Source organism: Chrysemys picta, chromosome 8 (assembly GCF_011386835.1).
Source record: "Chrysemys picta bellii isolate R12L10 chromosome 8, ASM1138683v2, whole genome shotgun sequence".
In the NCBI taxonomy this organism is placed as follows: Eukaryota; Metazoa; Chordata; order Testudines; family Emydidae; genus Chrysemys; species Chrysemys picta.
This window is the reverse complement of record NC_088798.1, coordinates 41,738-54,457: the sequence shown is the minus strand read 5'-3', so window position 1 is coordinate 54,457 and position 12,720 is coordinate 41,738. Positions and strand designations below refer to the sequence as shown.

At 44.7% G+C, this 12,720-nt stretch overlaps 2 protein-coding genes across 9 annotated transcripts in view; one reads left to right on the top strand and one right to left on the bottom strand.

The window, feature by feature from the left end:
* Nucleotides 1-2,256, bottom strand: part of CFAP57 (cilia and flagella associated protein 57) — a 123,232-nt gene extending 120,976 nt beyond the window's left edge. For 6 of the 7 annotated variants that reach the window (XR_006173197.2, XM_042845257.2, XM_008166679.4 and 3 more), the window contains exons 1-2: nucleotides 2,154-2,256; nucleotides 1,766-1,944 (exon numbers count right to left, since the gene is read on the bottom strand). Coding sequence is in view for 5 of the 7 variants with exons in the window: in XM_042845257.2 (XP_042701191.1) it covers nucleotides 1,766-1,922 (157 nt within the window). In the remaining 2 variants the exon portion in view is untranslated. Of the gene's footprint in view, nucleotides 1-1,674; nucleotides 1,945-2,153 lie in introns of all 7 variants that reach the window. The other variant, XM_008166681.4, reaches the window with a different exon arrangement.
* Nucleotides 2,193-12,633, top strand: EBNA1BP2 (EBNA1 binding protein 2). 2 transcript variants are annotated; one of them, XM_065553654.1, is made up of 11 exons: nucleotides 2,193-2,347; nucleotides 4,621-4,695; nucleotides 5,116-5,199; nucleotides 7,361-7,527; nucleotides 8,922-9,045; nucleotides 10,278-10,367; nucleotides 10,833-10,908; nucleotides 11,211-11,304; nucleotides 11,756-11,918; nucleotides 12,308-12,387; nucleotides 12,507-12,633. In XM_065553654.1, the coding sequence occupies exons 2-10, from the start codon at nucleotides 4,627-4,629 to the stop codon at nucleotides 12,353-12,355; spliced, it is 915 nt and encodes a 304-aa protein (XP_065409726.1). In that variant the 5' UTR covers nucleotides 2,193-2,347; nucleotides 4,621-4,626; the 3' UTR covers nucleotides 12,356-12,387; nucleotides 12,507-12,633. The 2 variants fall into 2 exon arrangements, with proteins under 2 accessions (XP_065409726.1, XP_008164900.2); XM_008166678.4 differs by having other exon boundaries at nucleotides 12,308-12,633.
* Nucleotides 12,634-12,720: the final 87 nt, after the last annotated feature.

Below are 12,720 nucleotides of genomic sequence, written 5' to 3'. Positions count from 1 at the left end.
TACATTTCCATGGTTAAAATACACTAGGGAACTTTTAGAGCATACCAGCAGGGTCCACATGGGCCAGTTAGTGCATGACACATTAATGCACATTAGAATTGACACCTCTCTGGTGTACACTAGTGCTTACCATGTAGACAAGTCCTTAGCTTCTCACAAAAATATTTTTCAGCGTAGCAGCCGTGTTAGTCTGTATCCGCAAAAAGTAAAAATATTTTTGTGGCTTCTTCCATGCTGTCCCTTTTACACTGAATGCCCTCCCTGAAGTCACTTGCATTTCCTTTAGATCCCTCCTCAAGACCTACCTTTGCTGTCATGACTAGAAGAAATGAGCCAATTAATGATGAGTAGACTGGGAACAGTTGACTCTTTATGTATAATATTTAAAAAATCCTAATATGTTTGTATTGTTATGCAATGGTCTGCCTATTAATTGGTGCTTCCCAGTGGCAGCACATCACTGGTGGTCCAAGACCTGCACTATCTGTTAGAACAGATTTTGAAGGAAAGAATAATTAAGAACTATGGAGATAAATGGGATAAAATGCAATATGTTTACCAAAGGTAGATCATGCCAAACTAACTTGATACATTTCTTTGATATTCTGATCTTTGTCTAAAGAATCTATTATCAAACAAGAACTGGATGACCTAGAGAACTGGGGTAATAGAAATGGCATGAAATTTAATAATACAAAGTGTAAGGTCATGCACTTTGGGACTAATAAATTAACACACAAAAATTCAGCTGTAAATTGGGGAAACCTCAGTTGGAAATGACAGAGGAGGAGAAAGACCTGAGCATATTAGTTGATCACAGGATAACTATGAGCCACTGATATAATAGGGCAGTGGAAAAGGCAAATGCGATCTTTGGATGCACCAGATGAGGTATCCCTAATAAAGATAAGGAAGTAACACCATTGTACTAGGCACTTGTAAGACCTCATCTGGAATTCTGTGTGCAATTCTGGTCACTCATGTTCTAAAGAGATTAATTCAAACTAGAACAGGAGCAGAGAAGGGCTACTAAGATGATCACAGGAATGGGGAGCCTATCTTAAGGAGAGGAGGCTAAAAAAAGCTTGTTTTGTTTAGGCTATCAAAATGAAGATGGAAAGGAGATATGATTAAGGCACGATTATGTCACAGAGGTCACGGAATCTGTGACTTCCATTGAGCTCTGTGACATTTTCTGGCCCCGGGCTGGAGCTTCAACCCCCCCGTCCAGAGCTCCCAGCCCCGACCCTGGTGGGGGGGACCCTGCAGCTGCCCAGCCAGAGGGGGCGGCAGGGGAACCCCCCACAGCTGCCCAGTCGCGCCGAGCAGTGGGGGGACCCTGCAGCTCCCGGATTTGTACACTGAATGAGGTAAGGATCCTGTAGAACAAATAGAATGTGAACATGTAATTGAAGAGTGTATCATGCTCTATATGTACAAGAATTAAGATTGTACAAACAATGTTAATACTGGCATTTTCTAATTTATGAATGTTTCACTTTGCAACCTTATTTTTTAACACTGTTTTAATGGTATGTCATATACATATATTGATTGCATCACTCTTCCCACTCTTTTTATATTACCTGTCCTCTTAGGCCCAACTCTGCAAACACTTCAGCACAGATCAAAGGGAAACCCAAATCAACAGGACTACTCATGTGAACAACTTACAGGAGTGTATAAAGCTCCAGTGGGTGAGACACACTCCATCTGTGCGAGTAGGGACAGCCGCACTGTGTCTGTGAGAGGGAAGGGGTGTTACCTTGGATGAATTTCTGCCATTTCTGCTCTAGGTGGTATTTCACACAGCTGTTCCCCGAGGGATATATTATTATCTGTTCATCAAAGTAACAAACATTGTTTGCGACTCGAGAGCGGAGTCCAAAGATGTGGAGAGACTGAGCCACAATCACGGACATGGTGTCCCCGATGCTGCGGGTTCTGCTGGGAGAGAGATACAGGGCGTAAGACAGACACCCCCTGGCCCCTCACTTCCCGACCACCGCCCGTACCAACGGCTCCCTGCTCTCTCGCTTCGCCCCACCACGTCAGGCTCCCTTCTCCGCGCCACCTTCGCCACCGGCTCCTCGCTTCAGCCCCCTCTTCCCGTCACCCTCCCCTCCTCGCGCCCCCGCCCGTTCCCCACACACCGCAGCGCTCCCTACGATCCTCTGCGCCTCAAGGCTTGTTGCCATGGAGACCGAGTCCCAAAAGCGAGAGTTTGACCCGGAAGCGGAACTGAGTAAGCCTCGGCGAAGTCCGGAAGTGAGTTTCTCGCGAGTCGCGGGCCGCCTGTTTTTGGTGCTGAGGGTCCGCGTGGCAGGGAAAGGAACTGGCTGCTGAGGTAAGAGCGGGACCCAGCGCCTGTCCCCAGGGCCGCTACTCACCGGTCCCCGCAGGCTCTCCCCCCGCGCTGGGCTGACCCCACGTGGACTGGGGGACTCCGCCCGTGCTGCCCCCTCCTCGGCCAGACCCGGGCTCCTGGGTTCCCGCCCTGCCCGCTGCTGCGGCTCGTCTTCCTGGGCCCTGGTGGAGCCTATATCGGTACCGAGTTAGTCCTGGCGTGGGGGGAGGCGCCCTGGAGTATTTAAACGGCGAGACTCCCCACCCCTACTGGGTTCACTCTGCTGCTAACAGACCGACGGCCCCTGGGCGCCGCCCGCCTCTTCACAGCTACCCCCCCCCCCTCCAGCCTGCGCGGTGACCGGCCGCCCTGGACCCGTGGTTCAAAACCAGCTCTCCGTGAGTTTCAGGAATCCAGCACTCGGTGTAGCTGCGTTTGTACTATGCTTTAGCGGGACACCGACTACTTAAAAATCACACTCCTATTTGGAAACCTTTGCTGTTACAGGTTATGCCTAAGGCCCCATCCTGTAAATACTTAACGTGAATACCTGTGTGCGCTTCAATAGTCCCATTGATTTCAGTTGGCTTCTCATACGTTAAATTACATATGTATTAGTTTCAGAGTAGCAGCCGTGTTAGTCTGTATCCGCAAAAAGAACAGGAGTACTTGTGGCACCTTAGAGACTAACAAATTTATTAGAGCATAAGCTTTCGTGGACTACAGCCCACTTCTTCGGATGCATATAGTATAATATATAATTATATAAGTATAATATACGTATTAGTGCTTCCAGGGTTGGGGGCTAAAATTTCTATAATTGAAAGAGATTAGAAAGGAGGTGCTGTGAATCTGAGCTGTAGTTAACTTTAATACCTTGTGTAAAAAGGTTACCCCAACATGTCTTTGAGTCCACCTGCCAGCTTTTGTGGTTGTACAATAATGTTTTCCTTTCCTTGATGCTGTGTGGAAAACGTGAGAACAGCCATACTGGGTCAGACCAAAGGTCTATCTAGCTTCAGAGGGAATGAACAACTCGTACAAACAGGGAACATGAATTGAATGTTCCTCCTGGAAGAATTCTGTGCCTAAAAATTCTGCACACAATATTTGAAAATTCTGCATATTTTATTTGTCAAAATAACACAATATAATCGTGCCAGTTACAATTATTTTGGTAATTTCAAAATATCTGTCAGTATGTCTGTAACAATACAGATCAGAAAAAAATATGCTGGTAATTTTTTTTGACAAATAGATTCCTTACTAGGCATATTAATATGGAACTTTATGTAATTCTTTTAAATTACAATACAGAACTATTTCCTGCACCAGTCAGAAGCAGTACAAAGGCTTGGGGGGAGCAAAGACGCCTGGGAGTAAACCTGGAGGGGGTTGGGTGTAGGTGAGAGGTTTTTCTTTGGGGGGCAGGGGGATTGTTACGGTGTTAGGAAGCCTCCCCAGTTTAGACCCTGGCTGACCCCAGGCTTCTCCCATTCAGTCAGGCACGTCTGCCCCTATCCCCATGGATCTCTGCAGCCGCTCGCCCCCATCCACAGGCTCAACACTGTCACCCCACTAGCTCCTGAGCCCATTCTCCAGTCTGTCCCACCCCCTGCCCACTAGCCATTCTGAACCTCAGTCTGTGGACACCGTGCCCCACCCCCAGCCCGCCCGCCCAGCACTCTGTCCTAACCTGGCTCTGCAGGCAGGGTGCTGTAATGAATTCTGCTCCTGCCGCACTGAGCATAGAATTTTATATTTTCCCACATAAAATACATTTTGCCTAATAAGTGCTGCAGTTCTGCCTTTTGCCCACCAGAGGCTACTGTGGCGCTAGAACAGCCACATGAATGAATATGCGAGAAAATATAAAAAAATGTGTTGAGACCCAGCATAAAAAGATGAGAATTTCTGGAAAGCTGTGTGTCTGAAAACAGGGCTGTGATCACAATATCTGTGAATACTGTAGTAAAAATCCATTGGAGGAGAAATTTCAGTCTCAGCACTTCAGAACTAGCAACATCAGACAGCAATTCCCAGTCAAGGGAACACAGCACATGTGCGCACTCCCTCTATGCATCTAGCATCATGTTTCTGCACAGGGAACATGACACATTCACTCTGCAACCAACCATCTCTTTTGGGCCAGGCTGGGAACAAGTCAGACTCTCTTCCATCCTTATGCACCTCTGTAGATACAGAGGTGAACATAGTATGAGAACCCGAATAGAACAGAGTACACATCACCTTCATCTGTTTCTTTCTCCAAGTTAAAGATGGCAGACTACAAAAATCAGTCATTGTTAGAGTCCGAGTCAGAAGAATCGGTCATCACTGATAAAGAGGTAAACTTCTTGCCAAAGGGCTTGAGCAAGATTTCCCCAATGCTGTGTGGGGAAGAGGAGGAGTGCAGATTCCCCTGGATGAGATCACCTAATGCTATACAATAAAGGGGGTTGGGGTGGAGGCATCAGTTAGAACATCAAGCTTCCCCAATTAAACTAGCAATGTTCCACCACAGCCTATTGGGTGTGTGTCGGGGGGGTGTATCTGCAGAGAAAGATCAGCCCTTCTGTCTCGTGGCCTGTTGTGGGATATCAGCTCACATTTTTTATCTGGGTCCCCTCCCCTTTAGTAGGCTGGCTTTTCTGATTACGGATGTGCTTGAGTGATAAGTCCCTGCCTTGGCCCAAGTGTTCAGCCCCTGGCAAGGGACATAATCCATCTTCTCTGGACCAATCCCTGACCAATCTCCTTCTGTGCAGCTCCAGGCAGCATTTTCCAGGGGTGCCCTGAAGCCAGGGCTGAATGTCGTGCTTGAGGGGCACAAGAAGGCTCTTAACAATGTGGTGAGTAATGTGTCTGTAGGCTGTGATTCTGGTGTGTGCATGCAAGTGCTTATATGGGAGGAGTTTGCTTATGAAGGTTGGGCTTGTACATGTGGCTACCTATAGGAATCATAGAGGTTAGTGAATTAAAAACTCTTAGAGCATATATTTAGTTACCCCATACATCTTTGGTGGGGAATGCTGCAGTGGTAAAGGCTGGGTTTCTTATGGGACTAGTACTGCCGTACCAATTTTCTTTTTACACTATGAATTCCTTAAGTGAGTTGATCATTTTCTTCACTTCTGTGATGCTGAGACACCAGGGTCAATATTACTGATTGACTTTAGCTTCCAGGTAGATTACAGAATATTTTTGTTTACAATTTCCTGGCCTGTGGCAACTATCAGGTTATCTCAAGTTGTTGAAGACTAAGGTGGCCATGCTGAGGTTTTGGCGTTTGGGTTATGATTAAACATTAGAAGGTTGGATAGTCAACCCATATCATGGACCAATTGTTAGAGCCCTGCACGGATACAAAATTTGGATCCACGTCCATCTGCAGTCCGCAAACATGGTCCGCGGGTGCGCATATAAAGTGGATATTGGCAGATTTGCTGGGCTCTACCAATTGTTGCCTTCTCCCCAGGATCCTGGGAAGTAGGTAGATCCCAGCTGAGGGAGTCCAGTAAAGTAACTTTTCTTTGCCTTTTGGGGTTTTAATTTTAGTGTTTGGTTCGCTTCAAATTTTTTAGAACGTTTTACCTTTGCCACAAGGCTAACCTACCAAGTTTGAAGCCATTATATGTCTTTTTTGTGACCCTTTAGGTGGGTGGATCCAAAATCAGAAACTGAGCTTCCATTAGGAGTTCATCATAACTATGGTTTGACTGCCATTACTACATAACTCAGTTCCCTAGTGCATACTCGCTCTCCCAGAACAGCATTTGATGTACCAAAACACTTTCTGGAGCAGTCTTGTGGGGACACTGAAATGGTATATGGCAGGCACATATGTTTAGGGAATAAAATACCTTGCTGGAAGAAGATTTTTTAGCTTGTGGAGAGCTTAATAATTGGGCTGAGCCCAGTTTGTTCCAAAATGCACTTGCAAAAGGTCAGCAGAGTTGCTGGCTGGTTGGTGTGTATGCCTGCCTGGCAGTGTTGGATCACAGCTCCCAACACTCACTCTGCACAGCTTACCCTATGCTAGTGTTATGTCTGCACTGCAATTGGAAGGTTTGATCTAGCTAAATCAAAGCTAGCTTGAGTAATAATAGCAGTGAAGCTCAAGGACCTGCTCTTCCCACCCAGACCCTGGGTACATACTTGACAGCCTCTGTCTGTGCTGCTGCAGCTTCACTGCTATTGTTACTTGAGTTAGCTTTAATCTGGTTAGATCAGAGCTAGCTCGGGTATGTCTGTCCTTGCTTCAGTCACACCTCCAAATTGCAGTGTAGATATACCCGTAGAAGCGCACTCATTTGCTGTCATATTAACTTTAGATTCTTTAGTAGTAGTGTTATTTTTGCATGTCCAAGAGTGTACTGGGTACTTTCCACAATCTAAAATCAGGTTGCTGTTGCATGAAAGAGTGGGAAGCAAGGAAGGAACAAAATTATAAGATCACACAATCACTCATTTAAGTCATGGACCTGATCTGGTGTTGAACCCTGCCTGATTTCCCCTTCTCGGGGTTCTCAAACTACACCCAGACTCTTGAGTCAAACACCCCTTCTTGGGGTCTGGTTTATTAAAACATCATCACAGTTAAATGTCAGGTTAAGTCAAAACAAGTCTTACCCCACTCTGCAGTTTTTTCCCCAAAATTCAATTCATGCTGCCTGGCATTTCCTCAAGCTGCTTCTTAAGGCTTTTCAGCTCCTGCCCCTCATTGCAGGTAGCCTTTGCATCTACCTGGTATGGAGAGCCCCTTCTTTGGTCCTCTTTGACCCTACCTCTCCACAGGAATCTTGCTGCTCTCTTAAATTGAGTTCAGCAGACAGTCTTATCTGCCTCAAAGGCCATCCTGGGGAGGCAGCTAACAAGTCAAGAGTGGGGTTGAGCCCAACTCCCTTAAAGGGGCAGCCCATCCTAATATGGACATATAGAATTGCTAGCCTTCAGAAGACAAACTTGTTGTTTTGTGTCTTGCTGTTAATAGAGCTGTCCTTCCTTTTCTAGGATGGCTTGAAGCAATGTTTGTTTGAATTCAAGCAGCACCTAGCCTGGGTGGAAAGGCTGGATGTGACCTTGGGTCAGGCACCAAACGTCATGAATCCAACCTCATATCACACACCTGACAAAGCCACCGTCGACCCTGAGGATGACTTCCAGAGAGAGATGAGCTTGTGAGAGGGGGCGACATTCTCATATGGGGTCCCAGAGTCTTACCACACACATGGTCTATCCATATACGCAACCCTAGTGTTGCATCACTATCACATCTCACCATGCACTGCACGCCTTCAGTGTCATGCCTTCCATTCACATGCTGATGTCATATCACTTTCAATCCCTAATGCATATACATGTGTAACAACTCACCACCCGTGTGTCATGCTGCTATAAACCCTCAAAATATATTCCAAAATAGATCAAGATATCTTGAAGCTTGAAATCCTTCCATGTTTTGGATTCTGAGATTTTTGTGCTTTACCTCTTTTGGCAGGCCTGGATTATAAAATTATCAATCATGAGAAAATATTTTAGTAATACAAACCTTGGTTGCTACTTAAAATAGACTCTTAAAAACTGTGCTTTATATTCAGATAATTTAAATCTCAGCTAGATAAAAAAGCTTAAATTTAAAGTATGAAATAAGTGTTGAATTTTCTTGTTAAGAACTTTTGTTTTTAATTAAATTCAAATATATTAAGTTCTCTTTAGAGAACTGCTTCCTTACAAAATATAAACTTCGCGGGGGGAGTATATTAAACCATATCAAGCTGTATTTTGTGTGGAAGGCACTCAGGTACTTTAGTAATGATTTGGCAGTAGAAAATCCCAAAATTGAGATATATATTTTTTTATATCTGTGACCTCCTAACCAGAGGTCTTGAGGTGGTCTCTAGTTTCACGTGGGATATTATCTCCTTGAAACATATACAATGAAATCCTCCAGACTATCTTAATTTCAAGGACATGAGAGAATCATGGGCACTGCAATTTTTTTGTACATGGTGGTATTCTGTACATTCTAAACCTACATTAAATTTGCCAGGATAGTTGCACAATGTCAACAAATTGCTTCCCTGTTAAACCAGGCTTGTAGAAAACAGTCTCCAACGAAAAAGCAGCAGCTGCAAGGTGGTAACTAATTTCCATGCCTAATTAAACAGATAATTTCTTCAAAAAAATAAATTAAATAAAAAATACCTGTAGTACACCACTAAGATTCCAAAGTAAAAATGGAAGTTCCTGTAGCATCTTGGTGTCATTGCAATTCTGCCTATTTTATGGTTTGCATTTTACAGTACAATTTGTAAAATTGTAAACTGCACGTTAACCAGAAAAACAGGAATAGAAATACAACATGAGCAATGTGTCTCAGTTAATGTTGTTGGCACCTTAATTTCTGGGCTCTTTGCATTTTTAATGTTCCTCAGATATAGTTTTGGGATTTCATGTAAATTTTATTTATCTTGCATCAAATAGCTAATATGAGCAGAGTTCCTGATGTCCCTGCCCAGTGTGCTTTAGACCTTACTGTTAACTTTAACTTGCTGTCCCATTGTTTTCCTAGTTACCGTCAGGCCCAAGCAGCAGTGCTGAAGGCCCTGCCTTGGCTACATCACCAAAAAGTCCCCACAAGGAGGCCAGATGATTACTTTGCAGAGATGGCCAAATCTGACCAACAGATGCAGAAGGTATTAAACTTGGATTGGCATTGGACATCTTTTCTTCCTTCAGGTTCCCCACTGTGGGTTTTAGACTACATAAAGCACAAACTTTAAGATGTATCATTGTTCAATCAGTGAAACATGGTCAGACTTGAGAAGTCTGTCAGCACATATGGAATCCAGACTAGTGATCTAGTCTGTCTTCAAGAGTGCCCTGTGATAGATGCTTCAGAGGAGAGTGCAAAGAACACCATATAATGGACTATTTTGAAATAGTCTGCTAACAGGGGAATTGTAAAGTGAAATATAAATGATTATAGTAGGGAATTGGGAGTCAGGAGTGAACTGGATACATCAGATATTTTAATCCAGAGTCTGACTGTTAGGTTCATATTACAGAATTTGGTTTTTATAATATTAAAAACAGGACTTTTTCCCCAATGTTCTCATGGCCTGACAGAATCTTCCTGAAGCTCTGACCATTATTCCCAGGGAAGGACTTCACTATGAAAACAAGTGTTTTTTTTTTTTTTTTTTTTTTCCTTACTGTTGGTTTTTCTTTGGAAGAGCAGAGGTTTATTCTTATGCTTCAATTTTTACCGCCATATATTGCAGAATTTTTCCAGTAAGAATCTCTCTAATCTTGGATTGATTGTATAATTGCATTTTTACTTAAAATCCAGTAAAAGCTTTTAATTGTTTGGGGGTGAGGAAGAAGGGGAAAGATTGAATTCTGTGGCGGGGAGAGGCCAGTTCACTAACATTATCCAAGATTCAGGTCCCTTCTAGGGGAACTGCTCAATCTCATCTATAAATCCAAAAAGATTGGGCAAAAGTGATAGCTTTGTCTCACTCTGTTCAGTAAGAGCTTGTTCTCTTGAGGCTGCACTTGATCTCTGTACATGCCATTAATCTTCTGGCCAAATCTAGGTTGAAGAAAACCAGAATGCCATGAGTTTCTGCAGTGAGCATTCCCAACCTTGAGTTATCTGACCCTATTGGAGAGAGAGGGAGGAAGCTGTATCTAAAAATCACTGCATGCAATAGAGAATTTGGCACTGGGTCTAGGCAGCAGCCTTAGGAGGACCTTGGGGATTTAATAAATATAGACTACATTTAGTGCATAGTGTAAAGATTTACAACATGTGTTATTTTTATACCTGAGTAATGGCCCTACTGATATGGCTTATCCAGCTCATGGTTCACATAGCCACATCTTCCTTTGCATAACAAGCACATTTGTTTTGTTTCCTAATAAGATTCGACACAAGCTTAAGAGCAAACAGGCGGCAATGGAGAAGTCTGAGAAAGCAAAACAGCTTCGTGCACTGAGAAAATATGGCAAAAAGGTAAGGAGGTGGAGAAACTTATTGGGCAAGAAGGGAATCCATCAGTGGCAAGACCCTGGACTTGTGGGGGGTGGTCCCAGCTATTGTTTGAGAACCCAGAGAGTGAAACCTCTTGTCTGGGGATACTGCAAGGGAGGGCCTTGAACATGAAGCTGTTTGGCCAGTTTACCACTCCTGTTCAGGGGTGTGGAGGGGGAAAATATAAAGATAGTGGAGCCCTTTGGGGAGGGTTTGGGGCAGTGGTTCTCAGTTTTGTACTGGTGACCCCTTTCCCATAGCAAGCCTCTGAGTGCGACCCCCCCCCCCTTATAAATTAAAAACACTTGTTTATATATTTAACACCATTATAAATGCTGGAGGCAAAGCACGGTTTGGGGTGGAGACTGACAGCTCGTGACCCCCAGTTTGAGAACCCCTGGTCTGGGATATAGTAGGGAACAAAACCCATATTGTCTCTTGTTACAGGTACAAACAGAGGTTCTGCAGAAGAGGCAAAAGGAAAAAGCAACTGTGCTGAATGCAATCAAGAAATACCAGAAAGGTGAAGTCATCAGTCTCACCACAAGAGAGTGCTGAGGGAGCGGGAGGAGGACAGTGAGATAACAGAGCACGGCAGCATGTGGGGTGTCGTTAGCCAAAACTGGAGAGGAGTGAGTTGGAAGAGGGCATTGCTGAACATGGAGGTGCACAGGACAGCAGTAGTGGCAGCATAAAGACTCTTAAATAGGCATTGCCTAGTGGGGGATAAAACTGCCATTAACTAATGCTGTAACTCTTACTCACATTGGAAATTCTTCTGTCTGATTCAATGGTAGCAGCTCCACAAATGTTCTGCTCTTGCAGGTCTCTCTGACAAGCTGGATTTCCTGGATGGGGAGCAGCCACCACCACATCAGGGAAAGAAGGAAGGAGATGGTGGTCAACGAATAAAGAAAGGGTGAGATGGGGGAGTTAGAGGCATTGCAGCTGGGGCCCATACATCCCCATCTGAGTTTTCAAAGCTATTTTTCAGGATAGTACCAGGCCCCAGCTATCTCCAAGATGGCAGCAGATAATTCCTAGCTCTTAATGCTAATGTTCAATCTTATGCACCTCAGGGAGGAGTTGCTGCTGGTAGCAAACACTTGCAGAGAGGAAAAGCTGGTTATAAACAAGGTGGGGCAGAAGCTGGAGTGTCTTACATATTTTTGCCCTTCTCCAATGAGAGAGGGGAGACAAATGGGTCTTTTCAATAGCTGGAAATAAATCTGATGGAATCTAGAGTGACATGAGCCTCACCTAGGAGGAGCTGGATGGGAGCTTCCCACATCGCACATGAGCTTTCAAGCGAGCTCACTGAGGGAGGGTAGTGGGGACCTAGCAGAGATGACGGGTTGTTTCTGTTTCAGACCAAACGCCAAGCGACGTTACAAGAATCAGAAGTTTGGTTTTGGTGGGAAGAAGAAAGGCTCAAAATGGAACACACGGGAGAGTCACAATGATGTATCCAGCTTCCGGGCTAGTGTGGCCCACAACAAGGGCCCTGGGAAAGCAGGGAAAAAAGGTTCCAATGTGAGTGAGACGTGTGTCCTACACATTACCAGTCCTGTGCATTAGTGGGAGACGGGCCCTGGCCACAAAGGGAAGAGCTATATGTGTGTTAAGAGTGGTACATGAGCTCTGCGTATTTGGGACCAAGACTGATTAGGTGGTGGGCAAGGCTGGATAGGTTGGTTTGATATGAATGGGGGAAAGCAAGTTCCATGCCAAAGGGAATCGTGTGCAGGTGAGTGAGAAAATACCATGTTTATCCCTACCAGTGTTCTGAACTCCTGCATCAGAAAAACTGAAAGGTGAGCATCATTGCTCTGACAAGGCCCCTTCTTTCCCATGCTGTAAGGCCAGAAGCAGGGGGTGGGTTTCAAAACCAGAGATCTAAATTTGTCATTCTCTTTTTACAGAAGAGACCGGGCAGAAAGATGAGGCAGAAAATGAAGAGTCGAACCTGATAAGGATTGAGTGGGATAGACCCTGCTTCCCAGTGGCTTTGGTTTAGTTTCTATGTATGTATGACTTGCAGGTGGCGTTCCTTGTGACACTGGAGTCTTCAGGCAGTTCTAACTGCTGTAGACCAAGCTGGATGGTGCCATTTGACGCACATGGTTGCAGTGAAAGTGCATCTACAGTCACTAATTCCTTTGTATTGTTAGTTTTCCTCCAAGATTTTTTTCTGCTTCTCAAGCCTTGGGCCTGGCCTCTGTGAACTCATTAAATAGTGTGGACAGATCTCATTTGGTTATCGTATCTTCAGTGTTGTGTTTGAGGAAGGGACCTGAAATCTGTCCCTCATTGTGACTGAGATTGGAGGATCCCC

Coding starts and splice junctions, on each gene's coding strand:
- EBNA1BP2 (XM_065553654.1), top strand. CDS start 4,627: ATGGCAGACTACAAAAATCAGTCATTGTTAGAGTCCGAGTCAGAAGAA. Junction 11,305..11,755: donor GGTCAACGAATAAAGAAAGG/GTGAGATGGGGG, acceptor TTTCTGTTTCAG/ACCAAACGCCAAGCGACGTT. Junction 11,919..12,307: donor CAGGGAAAAAAGGTTCCAAT/GTGAGTGAGACG, acceptor CTCTTTTTACAG/AAGAGACCGGGCAGAAAGAT.